The sequence below is a fragment of the Diorhabda sublineata genome, chromosome 2 (genome assembly GCF_026230105.1).
Source record: "Diorhabda sublineata isolate icDioSubl1.1 chromosome 2, icDioSubl1.1, whole genome shotgun sequence".
Classification (NCBI taxonomy): Eukaryota; Metazoa; Arthropoda; class Insecta; order Coleoptera; family Chrysomelidae; genus Diorhabda; species Diorhabda sublineata.
This window is the reverse complement of record NC_079475.1, coordinates 5,370,785-5,390,931: the sequence shown is the minus strand read 5'-3', so window position 1 is coordinate 5,390,931 and position 20,147 is coordinate 5,370,785. Positions and strand designations below refer to the sequence as shown.

Here is a 20,147-nt window from a genome sequence, read left to right as displayed (position 1 = left end):
TTATTTTTTATTTATAATACCCGATAATAATTTCCAGTTCTATTAAAACTAATTTTTTGATAAACTGTTTGAAAAAATAGTTCATAACCTAGCTTTGAAAAGTGCTTGACATATAGCGAGATAACGTGATGTATAGAAGCATGCGCAGAATAAACATCCATGCAATTATATCGCTTTGTTGCCATTTTTATTGTTATATTTCTAGGAAAAAATCTAGTTACTTTTAGATTAACAACAAACCATATGTCATTCATATCAGTTGACCGAATTAAAGTACGTTCGTCTTCTGTTGTAAATCTAACCCGGTAACTTTGTGACTTTTGTTACTGTCATTTGTTTGGTTTACTGTCAATTATGGAGGTTTGACAGTTGGGATAGGGTTCGATTAGTAACAACCCTGAGGAAATGTCAAGAGTCTTTCATAGAACATGTGATATTCCGATCTCGGAAGATGTCTTGTTCCATGTCAAGTTGCCATAATATATTCCAAATCAAGTATAAAAAAATCCATTTCAAATGTGCAGGTGACTTTAAAAATTGTAATTATATCTTTAGGATCGCTCTAAGAACCAATTATTTCGTATTTTTTATTATATTTATGCTTGATGCGTTAACTTCAAAACAGACTGGTTCAACTGCATTATTCTAATACACACGTGAGCAAAAATTGTATTTTTCTTAGTAAAATATTAAAGCTAATAGCTACAAAATGATATAATATATTGTGATGTTTCTTGCTTTCACAGCTTTCTTTATGCTTGTTTATAATAGTTTTAATAACGAGTAACTGACCCTTATAAAAGGTTATCTACCTGACCCACTACTATTAGTTACCCATTAAACGTCAATCGATACGCAACTCCCTTAACAATAAATAAGAACTGAAAATAGACACAAGAAGTGAGCTGTTCAAGCGGTCACCCTATTGCGACAATGCTAGAGTCAGCGAGAAGTGGCAAATGCGTACTGAACTGGCAACTTTTATCTAATACGCGGTTCCGGAAGATTTCTCAACATATCCCTGAGAAATCGAGCCATTACTGGTGTTCAACTCCAACAAGATCTCAGAAAAATGCGAGGAGTGGCTGTGAGTGGCTGGACAGTCGGAAGAAGACTTGATGCAACTAACATTGATCTACAGACCCCAAATCAAACCCAGCCCACCTAGCAACCGGAGAACACGTTAATTGGACCGGCAAACAATGGGGCTCCATTCTCTTCTCAGACAAAAGTAATATGTGTCTGCATGGTAGCCATAAAAGAGGTCGAGTCTCCAGAAGATGCGCGCAGTGTTACATAAGAGAAAACGTAGTTTTTGGAGGATGTTCCTGGCATTTCAATCGAAGCAAAAACAGAGTTAGTTTTTATTGAAACTGGTGATGGAGCGGAGGAAACGGTATATAGGAAATATTTAAGGCGAAGGGCATTGCCTATCCACATACTGCAGGTTTTGTACGGCAGTAGTTACAGAATGTCGAAATCGCCGTTATGGACTGACCAGAGCGTAGCCCGGAGTTAAATCCTTAACTTGAGAGAAAAATTCGTGCTAGAAATTCTGCACCAGCCACACACTGAAGATGGGATAGCATAGGACAAGATCAAGTAAAGAAACTTATTCGATCCATGAAAAGGCGATTGGAAGCTTATTTTGACGAATTTTAGCTTATATTTTCATTGCTCAAGATTCCTTTTCGTTTTGATATTATTTCTTTACCAAAAAAATAACTCAAGAACAACATACACCACTCAAAATAAAGCTAATGGAAGCTACAGATTTTTGCTAGATACTTTTGACCGCGAGCGTGCAACTTTAATCGATTGCTTTCATCACGAGGAATATTTTTAATGAATGAGGAACATTTTAGGGATTTTAATAAAAGTCATATTATTATCTATATTATTATTGAACATTCAATAGACTACATAAACAATAACCATTTTTATAAAACATTAGAATAAAACGCTTTTACTCATTTGCAACGATATTCTAAAAAAATTATAAATCTTCACGTGAAAAACAAACGCAAGAATAGAACACAAGACTTTGGATATTAGTAAAATATTTGTTTTCCTTTTATTGAATATTTTATTAATAATGATTGTTATATATAGTTTGTCCTACACCAATCCTATGTTAACACTAGACGGCGCCAATGCCAAATGCCAAAAAGCTGACAAAGATTCGAAAAATGAAGGTTTCAGCTAAGGATCTTTTTGCAATGTTTAGTAGGATACCTTAGTCATAATAAATTCCGGCTTCAAGAGGCTTTAGAAACATCGCTCCACGATGTGCACATACAGTTTAAAACGTATTTTACCATGGATTCTCCTCCGTAAGGTATCATCTAAATAGTAGGGGAAATGAAAATTTGGTAATAAATAACCTGTAAAAAGTTATTAATCATGAAATGGGGGTAATTTTTGTACTATAATTTTTTTTGTTCCTATATTATTTGAAATTTGGTTTTTATGATGTTCTATGAATGTTTAACTTTTGAAAAATTGAAGAATTAGCTGCGCCAATCTACAACCTTGAGTGTAATGTTACTTTTTGTGCCACGGTGTCAAAAATAGCGGTAAGTTAAGTTCGGTAATGGCGTTATTTCAACACATATTCACTAAGAAATTCTATTGCAATATACAAATAACCAAAAGTTTTTTATTATTAACAATTTCCTATCAAATTATTGAACATTCTTAGAGTCCTGCAGATGCAGTGTCAATGACTTGGAAGTGTCTGTTTTCCTTACCGAAAACACGTATAAATGATGAAATATAAATTATGTTAAACATCTTCGAAAATTACGTTTCGTTGTGATCGATGGAGATACAGACATGAAAGCCCACCGCTCAGGATGCAACTGTTTTGAAACAAAGGCTGCAAACCAGTTGATCTTGGAACGGCTTGGCAACCTCGGCAACGTATAACAGCGGGGAATCACTCACGAGGTGATTCGAATAAAACTAGTGTGCAATCGGTTGTATGTGACCATGATTCCGCGATCTTAGGTGTTGTTTCATTTGATTCTCATATGTTCATTTGGTTTTTTTTTTCAATATAAGTGATCAAGAACTAACTCTCAAATTTGTGGGGGAAATGATTTGTATCGAAATTCGATATAAATCTATAAATGGATCTAATATTCTCTCTGTACCCTGCGTTATCTGCGGTATTGATAATAATCAATGACGTATTTCTCATCTGAGTCTGAATACATTGAAAACTTACGTTTCACTGTTGCACCAACTGATTTAATACCGTAAACAGGGATTACTTTATACTCACGGGGTAACTTTATAAAAACCTGTTTTTTATTTTTGAGCCGTTCTGGCGGGCTTAATTTTACAAATAGCGATCCTCTGGTGGTGTCGGGGTTTCAAGAATCAATTATCAGAGTGCGCTGACATCGCCCGTCGATTGAAACAGAAAAAGATTTTTCGCAACACTGATTTATGTGTTATTAGTGATATCAGCTGTTTTCAGTTTGTTGTCGTAACCTCTTCTGGTGCCATCAACTGAGCAACCTGTTGAATTCGGGTGAGTTATTTTCTGATTACACAAGATGATTTTGCCTTTTTTTATTTATATAATTCAATTCTACGATTTACTATGAATTAAAACATAAAACAACACAAGTTAAAGGGGTAACTTTGATACATGGGGAATTCTGAACATGGCCATGGGGTTACTTTATCATGTTTTATTTATCACTACAGTGCTGAAACTTTGTATGAAGCTGTGGATAAATATCTCAAACGTCAGATAACAATCAGAGCTGCTGCTGAAAAGTAAGTTTAACTTCCTATGTTGACATGGAAATGTGTTTCTTGATGAATGCATTTGATTTATACAGGTATCTTTTTGTTTGTTATGCATACGGTATTCCAGTTGCAACTATAGCATTATACATAAAAGCAAAAAAAGCAGCGAAGGAAGAAGCCTCAGTCTTAGCCAACCTCAAGTCGCCAGGTCGTCCAACAGTGTTCTCCCGTGAGGAAGAGGAGGTTCTGACTGGTTATATCCTGGCAGTGGCAACCTATGGCTTTCCTCTTTGCGTGAATGACCTAAAAGTAATTGTCAAGTCTTAACTGGAAAAGTGTGTCCGGAATGTTTCCATTTTCAAAGATAACCTACCTGGAAGTGACTGGGTCAAGCTTTTCATGGGAAGGCATCCTGAAATCACTCAAAGAGCGGCCAAAAACATATCATTGAGCCGTGCCTCTGTGGATAAGACTGTGATTGAAGACTATTTCAAACATTTTGAAAAAGGGGTTGAGGGGGTACCACCTTCAAATATTTACAACTATGATAAGACAAATTTCCAGGATGCCCAAATGCTCTTGTGAAAAGAGGTACCAAGTAACCCTGAACTTATAAGAAACGCAACAAAAGCCTGCACCATAGTAATGATGTGTGGGAATGCTGCTGGAGATTTGGTACCACCATATGTCATCTACCGAGCAGAGAACGTCTATAATACTTGGAATGAGGGAGGGCCACCAGGTTGCAGGTCGTTAGAAGGCAACAGGGAAAAAAGGTTCACCTAAGAGACAATTTATCTTCTCATTTCAATTTTGATGTCATCAAAAAATGTGAAGGAAATGACATTGTCTTCGTAGCTCTTGTTCCCAAAGCAACCCATCTTCTGCAACCACTAGATGTGGCATTTTTTAGACCATTAAAGGTTGAATGACGAAAAACATTGGACGCCTGGAAAATGACTCCTCAAGGCAGAAGGTGCGGGACTGTGCCGAAGGATATGTTACCCAAATTGATCAAAACCACCTTAGAAAACTTTGAACACCAGAGCTACACTATTCAAGCAGGATTCCGAAAATGTGGAATTTTCCCATTGGATCCAAATAAAGTTCTCGAAAGGTTAAGTGACTCTGTCTGTGATAAGTCTGACTTCAAAGACAAGATTCATGAAAGCTTTGTCGAACACCTGAAAAATATTCGAACTGAGTGTGTTGCAAAAAAGACATGCAAAAAAAGCTGATTATCCACACTGGGAAGGGCATTACAGCGGATGATCTTATGGATCCCAAAGATATTCCAGCTGTTCCCGCAAAGAAAAAGAAGGGGAAAGGCCAAAATGTGAAACCTAAGGGCAAAAAAAGAACCAGGCGTGCCTCTTATGAATCCGAGCGCTCCACGGCTGGTAGTTGCAAACCAAGATCTGCTGCAAAATTATGGTCCACATATTAGATCCGCCATTTTTTTTGGGGGGGAAACTATTGCCTAATTCGTAATCAGCGAATCAGTCGATGGACAGAAAGTAATTTTATTCACTTCTAGAATATATGTACTAAAGTGAAATAATTGTTTTCATTATCAAAAGGAAATTTATGTGATATTTGAATATGTGCAAATGAGTATATTAACTTAATAGAAGTATAAATAGTGTTTTTTGTGAAAATAAAAAAGTGCCAAATAATTACATTAATAATCAGTCAAATAAATAATATATTATCTATGTTTTTCTATATTTAGACAAGCATCAACTTATCACGTATATGATTGAATTATTTTTAATTCTTTGAATATTTTCAGATACATTTTTCTACAATATTTGTACTAAAGAGAAATATATTGTTGTGATTGATTTTTTATATCAAAACATGAAAAAAAAAAGTATAAACATCAATCTATACAATAATTAGGAACTTCGTCGATGTTAGTAAAACCGATTTTGAGGTCTATATCGTATAGTTCTAGTCACAGAACATATCCTAAGGCCGCATGAATAAAGAAAACAGATTATCCAGCACCTATTGTAGGCGCTAAAAACCGGCGTCGATTTTTCTGCTGGTGCTGATTGCCTGTCAGTGATAAAGCCAATTTGATGGAGTCAGGATGTCGAGTTATGGCTACTACTACTACTGGAGTAGTTTATGGAGAATATCATCATCTTTTCTCGACTTTGAAGCAAGATAAGCAACGCTTTTTGGCAGTACATAAAGATGACATTAGACGTATTTAATTATATCATAGTAAAAAATTAACAGCGTCTGACAAAAACTTGTTGCAACTGGCACGAACAGCCAATTTTTCTCGAAGAAAGACTTGTTATTACTATCAGGTGAGTAAAATCTTATTTGTTTAACTAATTTAACATTTATTGAACACTTCAATTATAAGAATACAAAATTATAATGTGATTCAAGAAAATAAAAATCAACACGAACTAATTAGTCACACAGGTATAGTCAGTTTTGTGAAGACAAAAAATATTGAACTGCAAGAGTAGGCAGAAACTTAGGAGTTGATGTAAAAAAACGACCCAGCCCGTACGCGTATTGCTCAACAAGTTTCTGCACGCGTCCTCTAAATGACAGTATTTGGTTTGCTGGTATTTTACGCACATGGGGCAGCAAACTTGAAAAAAAAAAACATTTGTGATCATCGTTTTCCACTGTCTCCGGCGATCGCTTAGCTTTTTGTTGTAAATATTCCATTTTTTGTTGCTCAAATTTTATAATTTCATCATTTAAACTTAGAGTTTCCCTTTGCGGCAATCAATATTTATGTAGTGCAATATATGTGGATTATGAACCATATGAACTGCTCAGCTTTTTGTTGTGAATATTGCAAATTTTATAATTTCATCATTCCAACTTAGAGTTTCCCTTTGCAACAACAACAAGCGACCAAGAAATGAAAATTCATTCAGGTAAATTCCTCTGTGCCGGTTTAAGCTTGTTGCAAGTTCCGACAAGTTTTGTCTTTGTCTTAGCTGACTAAATTATCGATGCTTAACTGCGCCTATTGCCGGTAAGCAAGTAACCTGCTTTCTCTATGTGTACGGTATAAGAAGAAATGCAAACTTAGTTGTTATTCAGTGGAAACAACATGGCGGATTTTCGATGCCAGTGCCCTCGATGGTACGTGGCAGAACTAATGCATTTTCTTTCATTTCTAGTCACAAAACATGACTAAAACATCAAAATATACCTAGTAGAGTATGTTCTGTGATTCTCGTGTACTTTGATGTCACATATTGATTAAAACCGGCACCATTTGGAGCCTATTTTCAAAACATTGTAAAGTTGCAAATATAAAAAAAGATACATAAAGCAATTGCGGAGTATGTGTAGTATATTAACATGTTTGGAGTATAATTAGTGGTTTTTTAAATTTAATCTAGCATTAACCCGATCATAGTTTCCATAAATCTCCATTATAAAATAGATACAGGTCCGGCATAAGAATCAACGAGCCTTAACACGATTGTCGATTGAATTTCATGTGATAATGAAAGTTCGTTGAAAATTTTTGAAAAATGTATCTGAAAGTTTACGTTTAATATCTAAAACAACAACGTATGTTAAACGTTTATGATATGTCTTTTTATACCTACAATATTATGAATGTTTATACACATTAGATGTTAATTTATCAATCACATTTTCACCCACTATTTACATTTACATATATTTTTTGAATAATCGTCAATTAAATTCTCACAATTTCTATCGATTTATTTTTTTAAACGTAACAGTAGAAAAATGTATACACCTTTAAGCAAAAGTGATCGCCGACAATCTGACTTCGTAAGCGAATGGTGATGGATTGTGCAATGAAGCTTTTCCATTTTTTAGATAATTCCGAGGATCTATACAGAGTGAGTTTTACATATGGAACGCCTCAATTATCTCGGAAACGGCTTGTACGATTTTTATAAATTTTTGTGTACAAAGGGTCTTATGGTACTTCCGGTATTATGGTGGTATATACTTGTCAGATCTTTACTTTTTCCGGAAAAATAATGAACTTTGTTATTTCAAATAGATCACCTTGTATATTTTTCGCATATCAAGGCGCAGAAAACCAGTTTTTCGGGATATTAGGTGTGGGATTCACGCATCCAACGAGGATTGCTACGTGAACAGTATCTACAATCATGCCGATTTACGTTTGGATAGTTTTGATTGCAAAATTAGGTCTGCAAACTGTTTACGTCTATCAAAATCGTCATCTGACAACTCTTAACCAACGTTACTTTATATGGATGGAATTTATTATCATGTAAAATTTTCATTACGGATGTTTGTTTTGTTTCTTAAGAATTTCGAAAAGCAAAAAATATACAGGGTGAACCATAATACCGGCCGTATTACAAGACCCTTGCGCACAAAAATGTATAAAAATGGTACAAACCGTTAATGAGATAATTTGGACGTTCCATGTATAAAACTCGCTGTATATTTATCTTTAAGGAATAGACTCGTGTTACCGGGACAAAGTTTCTGCGTTGCCATTTCTGGTTTATCCGGAAGTAATTTTTGAAATTAGAAAAAAATTATTCATATAGATTAATCCGGAATTTCTCTACATTGCATAGTGGACTTTGTCACTCGAAAATTCAAACTATTTCATTAATATACTATGTAAATATGGTAAATTATTATAGAGAAATAATTTTACTCCCAGGAATATGAAAATATGTGATTAAGTCATCATTCTTAATTATGATGTTAGGATTTACAAAAATACTAATTTTCCCTGATATAAGAAACCTAAAATTATTACCTATATTGGGTTTCAAAAAAAAAATTATCACCAATATCTGTACATCCAATTTTAATAATTTTTGTTAGATATGAACCCCGATTCCTTTTAGTTCAGTTCCATTGAAACAGAATGGACTATGTTGGAGGTAAAGGTGAACTATTGATGTGTCTGAAGCTAATAAGGTTGAACATTTCAACATCATTAGGCAAATTATAAGGCTTGCCCATGGGTTTGAACCTTACCATTTTAAGCGATTGGTACTCACCGACGACTTGATGCAGTTTTATCCCCTTCCAAGCACTAGCAGCATTCCGTATGCGTATAGACTATATACTAAACAACGGGGAGGCATTACATTTCAATTTTTGTCACGGGGGATGAAACTTGGATATCTTACGAGACCCCAAAAACTAAACGGCAATCATTTCAATAGAGACACACTTCGTTCCTAAGGAAAGTTAGGCTTTAGCAAATCTTGACACCTCGAAAATTTGGGCACCGTTTTTTGGAAAAAAATGAATTTTGCTCAATTAATTTCTTACTACGAGGCGAACCAATCTATGCAAATGTTTCATAGGCCAGTTATTCAAGTATTTCCCCTCCGAATTTTTTAATGCAGCACCGATTTATTTGAAATTTTGACAGATGATAGGTGTGTATACAAAAAGCGAGATCTGCATGGTGCCAAATTGTGCAACCCCCCACTCCTTTTCGGGGATGGAAAATATTTAACCCCAAGTAACCCTAGATATCGAAAGATCAATAAATTTGAAGTAAAAAATATCATATAGAGTTTTTTGGCCAGATCAATAGTTTTTGAGTTATTCGCAATTGAAAAGTACGATTTTTCATCGAAAAAACCGTATTTTTATATTTTTTATTTTATATTTATAACTCTGTAATGCATTTTATCGAAAAAAGTGTAATAAACAAAAATGAAGCTTATAAAAAACAAAGAAATTTAGCTATATTTTACGATATTAATGTTCTACCTAAAGCAAGTTATAGATACTTGAATAGCTTTTATTTTACGTAATTGAGCATTTAATCTCAAATAATGGGAAAAGGATACATTTTTCAACAAAAAGTCATAGAATACTTTTTAAAGAGCTTAAAAAGACCTTTCAAATGACCACTGATAAAAGTCGTTTCGACTGAAATTTCAGTGAGATATGATGTAAAATAGTTAAAGCTAAAAAAATGCACTAAAACTAATGTTATTTCATTAAAAATCAAAATTATACTTATTCCTTGTACCAAATACTTTATTTGTTGTTATTTACGACATCTGAAAGTTTAGCTGATTAGAAATGTATAATTTTTAAAAAAATGAACATTAAATAATACTTTTTTTTTTGATTTTCCAAAAAATTTTTTTGCGCATTTTTTTCTCCATAACTATACGAAATACAAAAACAAATAAACAGTCAAATTAAAATATTTTTTTTGACGATTATTTTGCTTTCTTATCTTTTCTGTAGCATAAAAATTGACGGAGTTATAACCAAATTAATCCGTCACTATAGTGCGATGATTGCTTATCCACAGCTCTTTGACCCTTTATTAATAAAATATGGAGGGTCTTAAGCCCTTCTAACATACATAGGTTTATAGCCCTGAAAATTACCTTTAAAATTATTTATTATACAATATGTCAAGATATGTATGCTGTTTAAATGAAAAACATTTGAATTGAAAAAAAGTAGGAAAAACTATAATATTGGCATTTTTCGATAAGGGGTGGTTTTCACCCTTTAAAAACAATTTGCACACCTTGCGAACATGTAGATCTTGATATGAGCTTAATTATAAATATTCAGGAAAATTGGCATCAAAGAATTTGGAGGTTTGACATCATTTTGAGCTTGAATTCCTGCACTAAACTTCGAGACCTTTAAGGAATTTTAGTATAGAGCGGTCGTCAAAAATTACTGTCAAAAAATGTTCCCTTCCACCTCACAATACGAACGTAACAAAAAAACTCTTACAGAATCGTGTTTGTTCATTCTCCGTACATCCCAGACCTCGCTCCTAACGACTTTCATTTCTTCTTACACGATGATGATGAGCTGAATGTATATGATTGAAAACAGAAGCGGTAATTTTCTATGAAGAAGACATTCAAAAACTAGTGCCACGCTATGACGAGTGACTCCAAAATTTCGGAAACTATGTAGAAAATTAGTTTAACCGTTATAAATTTTTGTACAATAAATACTTTTTCTGTATCTGTACACTTTTTTTTTATATAACCAAATGGAACTTACTTCCTGGGTATGCCTTATATCTCAATTATTAAAATTAAATGTATTTCGAGATAACATCATTTCAAATACGTTAAAAGTATGAATATGTTTTATCTGATATTTTGTCATGTTACCATTCATATGTAGAGTTAGTAGTAGATATCGGCTGCTGTATCATCACTGTAGTACTAGCTTCTGGGTAATTACATCTTGAAGAGGCCGTCTTAGTAGTTACTGTCTAAAATATCAAACAAATATTTATAATAAATACTCTCAGACAGCAAAATACGTTCCTCGTTTTTAAAAGAACTAATTATTCTAAAATAAATAAAATAAAAATTACTTACTTCTTACCTCGTATCCAGCGTATTGCTGTGATTGAGTTTGAGTGCTAAACGGATTCGCCCCCGGAACGTTCAAAGTACCACCTTGCCCCATTTGATAGGTCGCTCCGTATCCATCTTGATTACCTAATTCTTGTAATTTGGTACTAGATAAAGCTCGTGGAAGCGGATTGCTTGGTACACCATGTGGAGCCAAATGAGATGTTTCTTCGGCCACCTGTACAACATTAAAATCAGAAAATGAAAGGATGAAGATAAAGATAAACACCTAGAGATACCATCAAATGATATACAGATTAATAAAACTGGGATGGAAGTGGGAACCAATCGTTATAAAAGCTTGGGATAAACCCCAAAAGGTATTGAAAGATGTGCCCAGTTTAATATCAATAAGAAATGTAGATGATAGACTTATTAAAACGATTAATTCTTTCATAATCAGGAATGCTTATACATACGAACTAGAATGGAGTAACACACTGGAGTAGAAGGAAAAAAGTAAAAAATAGGACCAAAATCATTTGATGGAATCAGCATCGATTCAATAGAAATTTATAACAGAGAGAACAGTAGAATTGAGACAGTACGACAAGAAGATACTGGAAGAATGCATTGACAAGAATTTCAACAACAAATTGCTCCTAAATGGACAAATTTTGAATAGAAATAAATAACTGTTGGCAGCCAAATGGTTGCCCAATTAAGGGTAAGAGAGAAGTTGGAGAAACGACGAGTTTAAAAAATTGATGAATTCTATATTATCATACTTGTCTTGGATCTTCCGTCTGTGGTAAATCCGAAACAAATCCTTGATCGACCCTATAGAAATTGATGAATATGAAAGCTCCAAGTACTACTAGACATATAATTCCATATCCTCTAAAAGTAGCCGTTGATCCGAAGGAACTAACGAAGATACCACCAATAACAGCACCACAACCTCTACCGAGTCCGTGATGAATACCTTGTAGAACTCCTTGAGCGGATGAACGAAGTTCTATTGGGGTGTTATGGGCGATGTAGGAACAACAAGCTGCCCATACCGCTGCGTGAGTAATTCCCTGAAATAATTGGACGATTCATTAAAAGCAATTATAAAGTATGACTTTCGAAAACTATTACTTACTTGCATAAATTCGAAAGGTAAGACCCACCACGGATTGGTCAACCATGATATGTATAAGAATCGTAAGGTATTGCCAATAAGGCCTAGGCACAGCACTTTAACGTGTCCCATTTGTCTGATAAGTCGGAAACTGAAGAAATATGCAAAAATTTCTGATACGTGATTGATAACTGAAGCAACTCCGAACAATGTAGGTGATCCACCGTAATCTTGTAAATGCCAGAACAGAAAGGTGAATATCAATCCAATTCCAAAGCCCATGAACCATGCGACGAAGAGGAAAGACGCGCATTTCAGATTCTTGTATTGTTTGATTACTGTTAACCATTCGGGAATTTCTCGAGTAGTTTGAGCAAATATTTTGGACTGAAAACGAAAAAAAAATCATCCTTTTTGTCCACAAGGGATATAAATTTGTAGCTGGAATATTTTTATTCACCTTTTGTTCCTTAGGTGCAACCGGCTGACCATCAACAGCTCTAGTATCAGCTAAAGAAGGAAGGTTAAGCTGTTCAGCCAGTTGAGCTTGCATGCGATCCTCTTCGGTGGGCGTTCGAGTCTTGTCATCGACTACTGTGGATTCTGGTATTGGTTCTTCATATTTGAATGTAATTTGAGTAGCGCTGATTAAAGCGGCGCCCATGAGAACGGAGAATGTGGCGAAGCAAATAGTGTAATTCTTTTCCTTTTTATCGGGCCCACAAGGATGGTTCGGAAAAGCAGTCGAATGATCTAGAGCTATACCGACGAAAAACATAGCTAAACCCCAACCGAGTGATCCTGAAAAAGATTTATAAAAGGAATTGAAAATCAAGATGTATTTGGTGGGCGGAAATATTCGTAGGCGGCTCACTAGTATTGAAGATCAGAAAATACCATATGGATACAAGAAAATTCATCGACTGGAGTCCCATGGGTATAAGATAACGAGGAAGACCTTTGAGAGATAATGTCGATGAAGCGATGAGGAATAGAGAATTGAAGACGGCGACTGGGAGAACAGAAATAGATGGAGATTAGTTGATTGATATAGTATAGTTCAATAGAAAACATGCTCTAACCTAAATTTTGAAGAAAAATATCCAAGCTGGCATCACTGTAATTGTTATGGTCAATATTTTAACGATTTTTAGCTTTTCTATTAACAGTAATTTACTTGTTTAGTCTTTAAATAGTTCAAAGGACCTATTGCTATAAAGAAGTTAAGACAAACTGAAACATTGTTGTCTGTTGTATTGCATTGAACGTATAAAAATTAAAAAAAATAAAAGAAAATGGTAGTAAAGCTGTAAAAATATGATTACCGAACATTCTTTGGTGGCCGTATGTATCTGCGTCTTCTCCCAGTAAAGTCAAAACCGCCGAATCTGCTAGAGTAACTGCTGGAGCACTAAAGAATTCCCCGATAATCACAAGTAGCAAAAGTAGAAAAAAACATTTTTGGATATCTTGAGTACGATAAACTATCGATGATATGATAGGTTGCACCCAACTTTCGTGTTCTTTTTCTTGATAGTTGGATGCGTACTGAACGTTTATAGGTGATTGGCCCGCGTTTACCGACACTGATTGAAGATCTCTTGGTTTCCTGGAAAGTCTGAAACATATTCAAAATTGTTGATTTACTTTCCAAGACAATTTTAACCCTATTTTTTGAATATCCCAAAATATTGCAAATAAACATGGTTTGATTAAACTTGACCTAGATCTAAGTTGGTGATATTCATACTGAACTGTTTACACTACCACTACACTCACAATTACCATATCTAAGCAAGTTATCGTCTTCAGGGACTGAATGTAAACTATTATTCTCTGAAGACGATAACTTGGTTATCGAAACGCGCGTAATTGTGAATGTTGGTGTAGTGGTTAGGTGTAAACAATGTGCTCAGTTTGACTTGGACCGATGCATTTAAAATGCATGCGTTAACATTTTTTTTCTCAAATTAATTAAATGTTGTGGGAATTTTCAGTGCTTTCTGGGCTGGAAATTTTTTAATTTCCACTCGAATGACCGTTGTGGAATCGTTAAAAATAATTCAAAAGTGATTTGGAGATTCTACTTTATCACTAAAGCAAGTATTGGAATACCACAAAGCGTTGTCGGGATGTCGTTGAAAACACCTCATGCGAGTCGCCCATATCGAGAAGATGGTTCTTGAAAATCGTACCCAAGATATATCATTAATGTTTTGGGTATGAAGTGTATCGTACTAAAAGACAATAATAACGAAGAGAAGAATAACCTAGCTGAGGATCTTAGATTCATCAAGCGCATCATAATGGGCGACGAAACTTGGTCAGGTGAAAATCAATAATACTCTACTATAATATTGGTCAAACAAGAAATATTACTAGGCCGTTTTGGAGCGTATACGTGAACCAATCCATGATAATGCGCTGTCACATTCTAGCTTTACTGTGACGAAATTAGAGACATCGCCCAGCCACCTTTTCGCCAGATTTGATTTTTCGTTACTTTTTCTTCTTTTAGAATCTCAAAAATTCGTTCCGGAGAACGCAACATGAGTCTATGGAAAACCAAAAAAGTAATTCGTTTAAGATACTGAAGATCAACTCGTTCTAGGTTTACAACAAGTGTATGGGAAATAAGATTAAGCAATAGCATGTTTATATTATCTCAAAATTTAGTCTTATCTATCTGGAATCGCATGGAGATTTGCATCAAATTGAGAGGAGCTACAGTCAATGATAAAAATAAAACTCAATATCAAAAAAATAATAGTATACATTTGGAGAATGACGCATGAAAACTCTCAATGAGAAGGCAGGTTATAATCATGGTTATATTTAATTGTGAGGATAGAATATCAGAATTATTTCAAATTCCAAAGTTTAGAACAAAGAAAGCCTCTTAAGAATTAGATATTTCGCGCAGTTTCTGTCTTTAGAAAACGGAACAGAACTCTTGACCGTGTCCTCTTGGTGTTAGAACTCGATCGAAAGGATCATTAGCGATTGTTTTACTCTCTGTGCTCAATTATGTTTTCATAATAAACTAGCTACATAGGTCGGCATTTACATTAAGAGAAAAAAGTGCAGTGTCGTAATGAATGTATTGAAACAAATTACAAAAAAAAAATCGAAAAAGAGTTACTTTAAGTATTCATATCGATGCCCATATTGATCAAAGCGTTTACGGCAACGTTTTCCAACCGAGAAGTTGATTCGGCGAAGCATGTTAAGCTGTCCGCGAAGAGTTTCAAATTCTTCTTCAATTGCAGTTCGGAAGTCGGGAAGGAGGCGTCTACTTGCAACAACGAGGTCCTTAAGAAGGCTCTACAAGAATAAATCACAGGGTGTCAGTTCACATGACTGTGCGGGCCACTCAAAGAATCCTCATCTGCCTATCCATTCTCCAAAATGAACAATAAGGTTCTCCCGCACACATAACGAAGCTCCATCTTGCATGAAATGGCGGATGTTCGCGAGTGTTGCATCGTTGTCCATTTGCCCACGTAAAACTTCGAATATTTTTAGATAACTTGTAACAAGTTCGAATCCACGCGACCTCCCGCATGGATACCTGCCCACACACACCCCGCAACCGTTTCCATATTTTCGTTAGTTGTTATAGACGCCCGTATTTAAGAATTTCTGGTACGTCTTCCATACTGTTGAACGATTTGGTAGCGGCGAGTTCGGAAATTGTTGTTGAAATTCGCTAAACACAGATTCGACGTACCAAAAAAAGTCTTGTAACGGTTATTCATTCCGAAAACGTTTCTCTTCGATGAGCACGTATTATCATGACACAGACACAACTGTCTGGAACACGAACATGCATCGTTTCAATTTTTTTCGACAGCATTGCCTGACTTATTTACCGATTTTTTGAGAGAGTTGCTTGGCTTATGTCGACCTCTGTATAAATGAAATTTATGGCGTCCTATAAACTCATCCTACGATAATCTTGTCCATTTTTTGTGTGAAGATAGTTAAAATTACTAGTTTCTTGAACTTGGAACGTCCATAAATGTGTATGACACAAGACAAAAGCTGAAGATACACCAAAAGTATCTCATAATAAAACTAGAAATGATTGCGATACTTACGTGGGGGTTTGTGATTCTTGTTTGAAATAAGCCTCCGCTAAATTTTCCGTTTGAATCGATCTCTTCGTTATGACAACTCTTCCGATTTTAACTTCCGGAGCGGTAAGCAACGCAGTATTATTCTTAATAACCATACAAGACGTAGCAGGAGGTTGGATGGAACCGAGAGGAACTGTAAAAACTATCCAAGAAGCTAAGGAAGCCAAAAGTAATATCTTTCCCTTTCGCCACCTGAAAAATAATCATATGTATTTATAATAATTTGTATTAGTTTTCGAATATGTGGATTACCTATCAGCGAGACTTCCCCAGAAAGGCGCCGACAGGAACTCGACGAAAGGTCTTGAACCGATTAAAAAACCACTTTGACTCGCATTCATTCCCATTTGTTTGAAATAAACACCCATAAGAGGAAAGAGAGATCCAAAAGCGGAATAGAAGAAGAAATAAAAACTTTTTACCACCAAGAGCTCTTGATCTACAGGACCAAATAACATCTCCAGCATATCGCTCTTTCCGCGAATTTTATGAGTAGATTCCTTGGGTTGTGGGTACCTGGAAAACCAAAATAATATAATCAGAAAACGTTTACATGTTGCAGCATTTAAAAGTAGTTCAACGTGTTAATCGGGGTTTTATATACACTACGACCCAAAGGATCCATTGTGTCCTTTTTCCTTGCTTCGGCACTGGGAATGTTCAGTTTTTACAACAGTTCTATCAATCCCAATCTTTTCAGAAAGTTCCAGATGTGTTTTATACACTCCCAGATGTAATGTGGTAGAGGTTTCATCCTAAATATAACGTCTTCATGTCTCCATTGATACGGCAATGCCCTAACAAGATTTATTTTCACTTAGATTGATGCATTCCTCTTTGTTTACAGTCTCCCTCATGTATCCTTGCCTGTGTCAACTCCTGTAGATTCCAAAAACTGGTTTTTTCATTATCTAACTTCTTTTCTAGCGTTTTCTTACTTGTCATGTAGCCAAAACCATAAAAGTGTTCACCTATAAAGGTGTTATCGTATTCTTTTCGTCTATCCTTTAACTTTTCCAACCATTTCCAGCTAGGATCTTATGAAATTGGAGCTCAGAGCTCTAATAGCTGCTTGGCTATGGCACAAGATGATAAATCTTCTTATTGCGAACTGAAGTTGAACTGAATTGTCCTTTGTCTAATCACTGATTTTTCATGCTCGGATTATTTAAGTAAATTCATTTTCCATCGTATGTAACAACGCATCTAAAATTATCATCATCCTTGGCAGGGCTCCTCTACTGAAGGTTTAGCTTGAATTTCGGATAACTCGCGTGGCACTATTCGAAAATTTTATAGATTTTACCTAACGGTTTTAAATGGTAATGATTGATATTTTTCGAAAAAAGCGAAAATGAAAAACGAAGTGAATGTGTGTCAAATTCTTTTTCTTAAATACTGATTGTGAACATACAAAAATCGTCACTAATAAAGGTAAAGAATCATAAAAAAATTTATATTTATACTCATAAGGGGTGGTGTATACATAACCACAATTTTTATAATACGCGATAGTTTATAATTAGATATAATTAACTTTGTTTTATTACTAAAAATAATTGATATATAATTCATACTCTCAAGGGCTGATTTAAAAGAGATGAAGCGTCTCGAACAACAATAATTTAATTCAAATAAATTGCAAATATAAGTTCACTTCGACGCAATGCTTAAACTTATTTTATAATTTGATACTCTCTAGGGATGATTTGAAGATATTGTGTCTGTCGAATTAATCATAAACTTATTAGAGGAAAATTACCAATAATTCATTTCGATTAAATAAGAGCTTAGATCATGAATATGGGTGTTGTTTCTCAAAATTTTTACAATTTAACAGTTAGTTATTGCTGGTGACTGGACTAATTTGTGTTGATGCAAGAATTTCGAATTAATACAAAATTGTACATATAAAAATTCATATAAAAAAAATGTTTTAATATTAATATGCAATAAATTACTCTATGGACTTGTATATGAAAAAATTTTGATGATTTTCAATATATATATCACAGTATTGCAAATGACACACTCTCGACATGACGTAAATTTCAACTTACAATGAAGGATCTACTTCGCCCTCGGCTTCAGGATCGACCATAGGCCGAGCTGCAAACGGTTTCGGTTCCATTCTGCTACTTCTATTAGACTGAAAATCCGCATTTTCCATTTCAACTAGATATTTTCGACTAAATTTTCACACGGACAGACAATCACTGCTTTCGTTGCGCGCCAATCTATAGCGACGCATTGTCAGACGGTCGATAACACAGATGCGCGTTGGCGGAAAAACCGTTTCCCTATTTTCTTAGTTTAATAACGCTCCGTTATTTTTCTGATCTAAATAATAATAAGACCCGTTTCGTTCAATGAATACAAATTATCTGTTAATCACAATTATATGGGAAATATTCCATACAAATGAGAAAAAAAATCGTCACGTTTCCTCGAGTTTGTTGCAGAGTTAGTTAGATGTTTCCTGGCGGGGATGAAGTTGTTGGTATTAAATTCCAATAACGTCCTTTGACCACTAGATCGAAAAAGTCCAGTTTCCACACAGTTATCAGAACGTCTCACTTAAGCTCCTCTGCCACTATCAAAATATCTATCACTATCTTTAAGAGTCAAAATTTCGTACACCATCTGTTTAATGGTTGAACGGGGCCAGATCAGGGCTATAAGGTGGGTGTTCAATCTCTGAGAAGCTGCATTAGCATTGCAAAGTGAAGCAGTGTAGACATGAAGTTACCTCACACCTCAGCTGATTTTGCCACGTCTTTTGTCGATAATTTTTGATGCAACTGACTTTAGTAACTTAAGTAAGTAATTTATACCTTGTTCACGTTCGTATTTGATTCTTTAAATTCAATAAAAAGGATAACCTCGTAGTTCCAAAATATTTTAGCCATTAATTTTTTGTTGATTTTCGTAATATTTTTGAAGCCAATCCAAGGAATCTGGTTTGGATATCAGATCATAGTAAAAAACCATAGTTTCATCACTGCTACTTAAGTTTTGAGGTATGTCATACGAGTGTTATTTGAATTGTTCACAGATACTTACAACGTGGATTAAACCGATCAACTCGCTTCGAATTTTGGTGATGAAGCACCATCTCTAACCTCGTGCTTCGCTGGTTTTCCAAAAAACATCGATACTGTGCATAGACTAATATTGCAAGATCGTCATATGACATATCGTGAGAGTAAGACGTACTTGTGCATTAGTTTCACTTGCATACATTCAATATTGTATGTACATTTAGCTGTCGAAAATATTTGTTCGCGCATAATTTGACAATCGCTCGAAAAAGAAGCTCGTGTCGATTGGTGCAAAGTAATGCTGAAAAATTCACTCGTGACTATTGAAAAGACGTCTGTGAAATCATGACAGGCGACGAATCATAGATCCATCCGTATGAACCCGAAGCTAAACAGAAATAGACTGTATGGAACTTTTGATACGAGCCAAATTCAACAAAAGTTGTTGGCGTACGAAGCAATTGGCAGCATTTGTTTGCTAGACATGTTCGAAAAAATCAGGGATACCAATCTCACACATCAATTCAAACGAAAACGTTTTTGAACAGTCAAAACATTGAATTGATGGGTCATCCACCGTACAGTCTTTGTTTGGTAACCAATGATTTCATCTTATTCCCGCAGATTAAAAAATAAATTGCCAACTTAACATTTTTCTATATCTGAAGAAGCGGTTGATTCGTTCAAATCATATGTTTTGGAGGTGCATCAATCGAAATAGAAAAAATGCTTCGACAATAGGGAATATGTATTTTTT

General features: G+C 34.9%; 1 protein-coding gene across 2 annotated transcripts; it reads right to left on the bottom strand.

The window, feature by feature from the left end:
- Positions 1-1,885: 1,885 nt before the first annotated feature.
- LOC130453364 (major facilitator superfamily domain-containing protein 6) lies at positions 1,886-18,598 on the bottom strand. 2 transcript variants are annotated; one of them, XM_056793067.1, is made up of 9 exons: positions 18,410-18,598; positions 16,602-16,865; positions 16,311-16,541; positions 13,536-13,828; positions 12,671-13,011; positions 12,232-12,597; positions 11,873-12,166; positions 11,109-11,322; positions 1,886-10,999 (listed from the first exon to the last, which is right to left on the bottom strand). In XM_056793067.1, the coding sequence occupies exons 1-9, from the start codon at positions 18,517-18,519 to the stop codon at positions 10,986-10,988; spliced, it is 2,127 nt and encodes a 708-aa protein (XP_056649045.1). In that variant the 5' UTR covers positions 18,520-18,598; the 3' UTR covers positions 1,886-10,985. The 2 variants fall into 2 exon arrangements, with proteins under 2 accessions (XP_056649045.1, XP_056649044.1); XM_056793066.1 differs by having other exon boundaries at positions 11,116-11,322; positions 18,410-18,587.
- Positions 18,599-20,147: the final 1,549 nt, after the last annotated feature.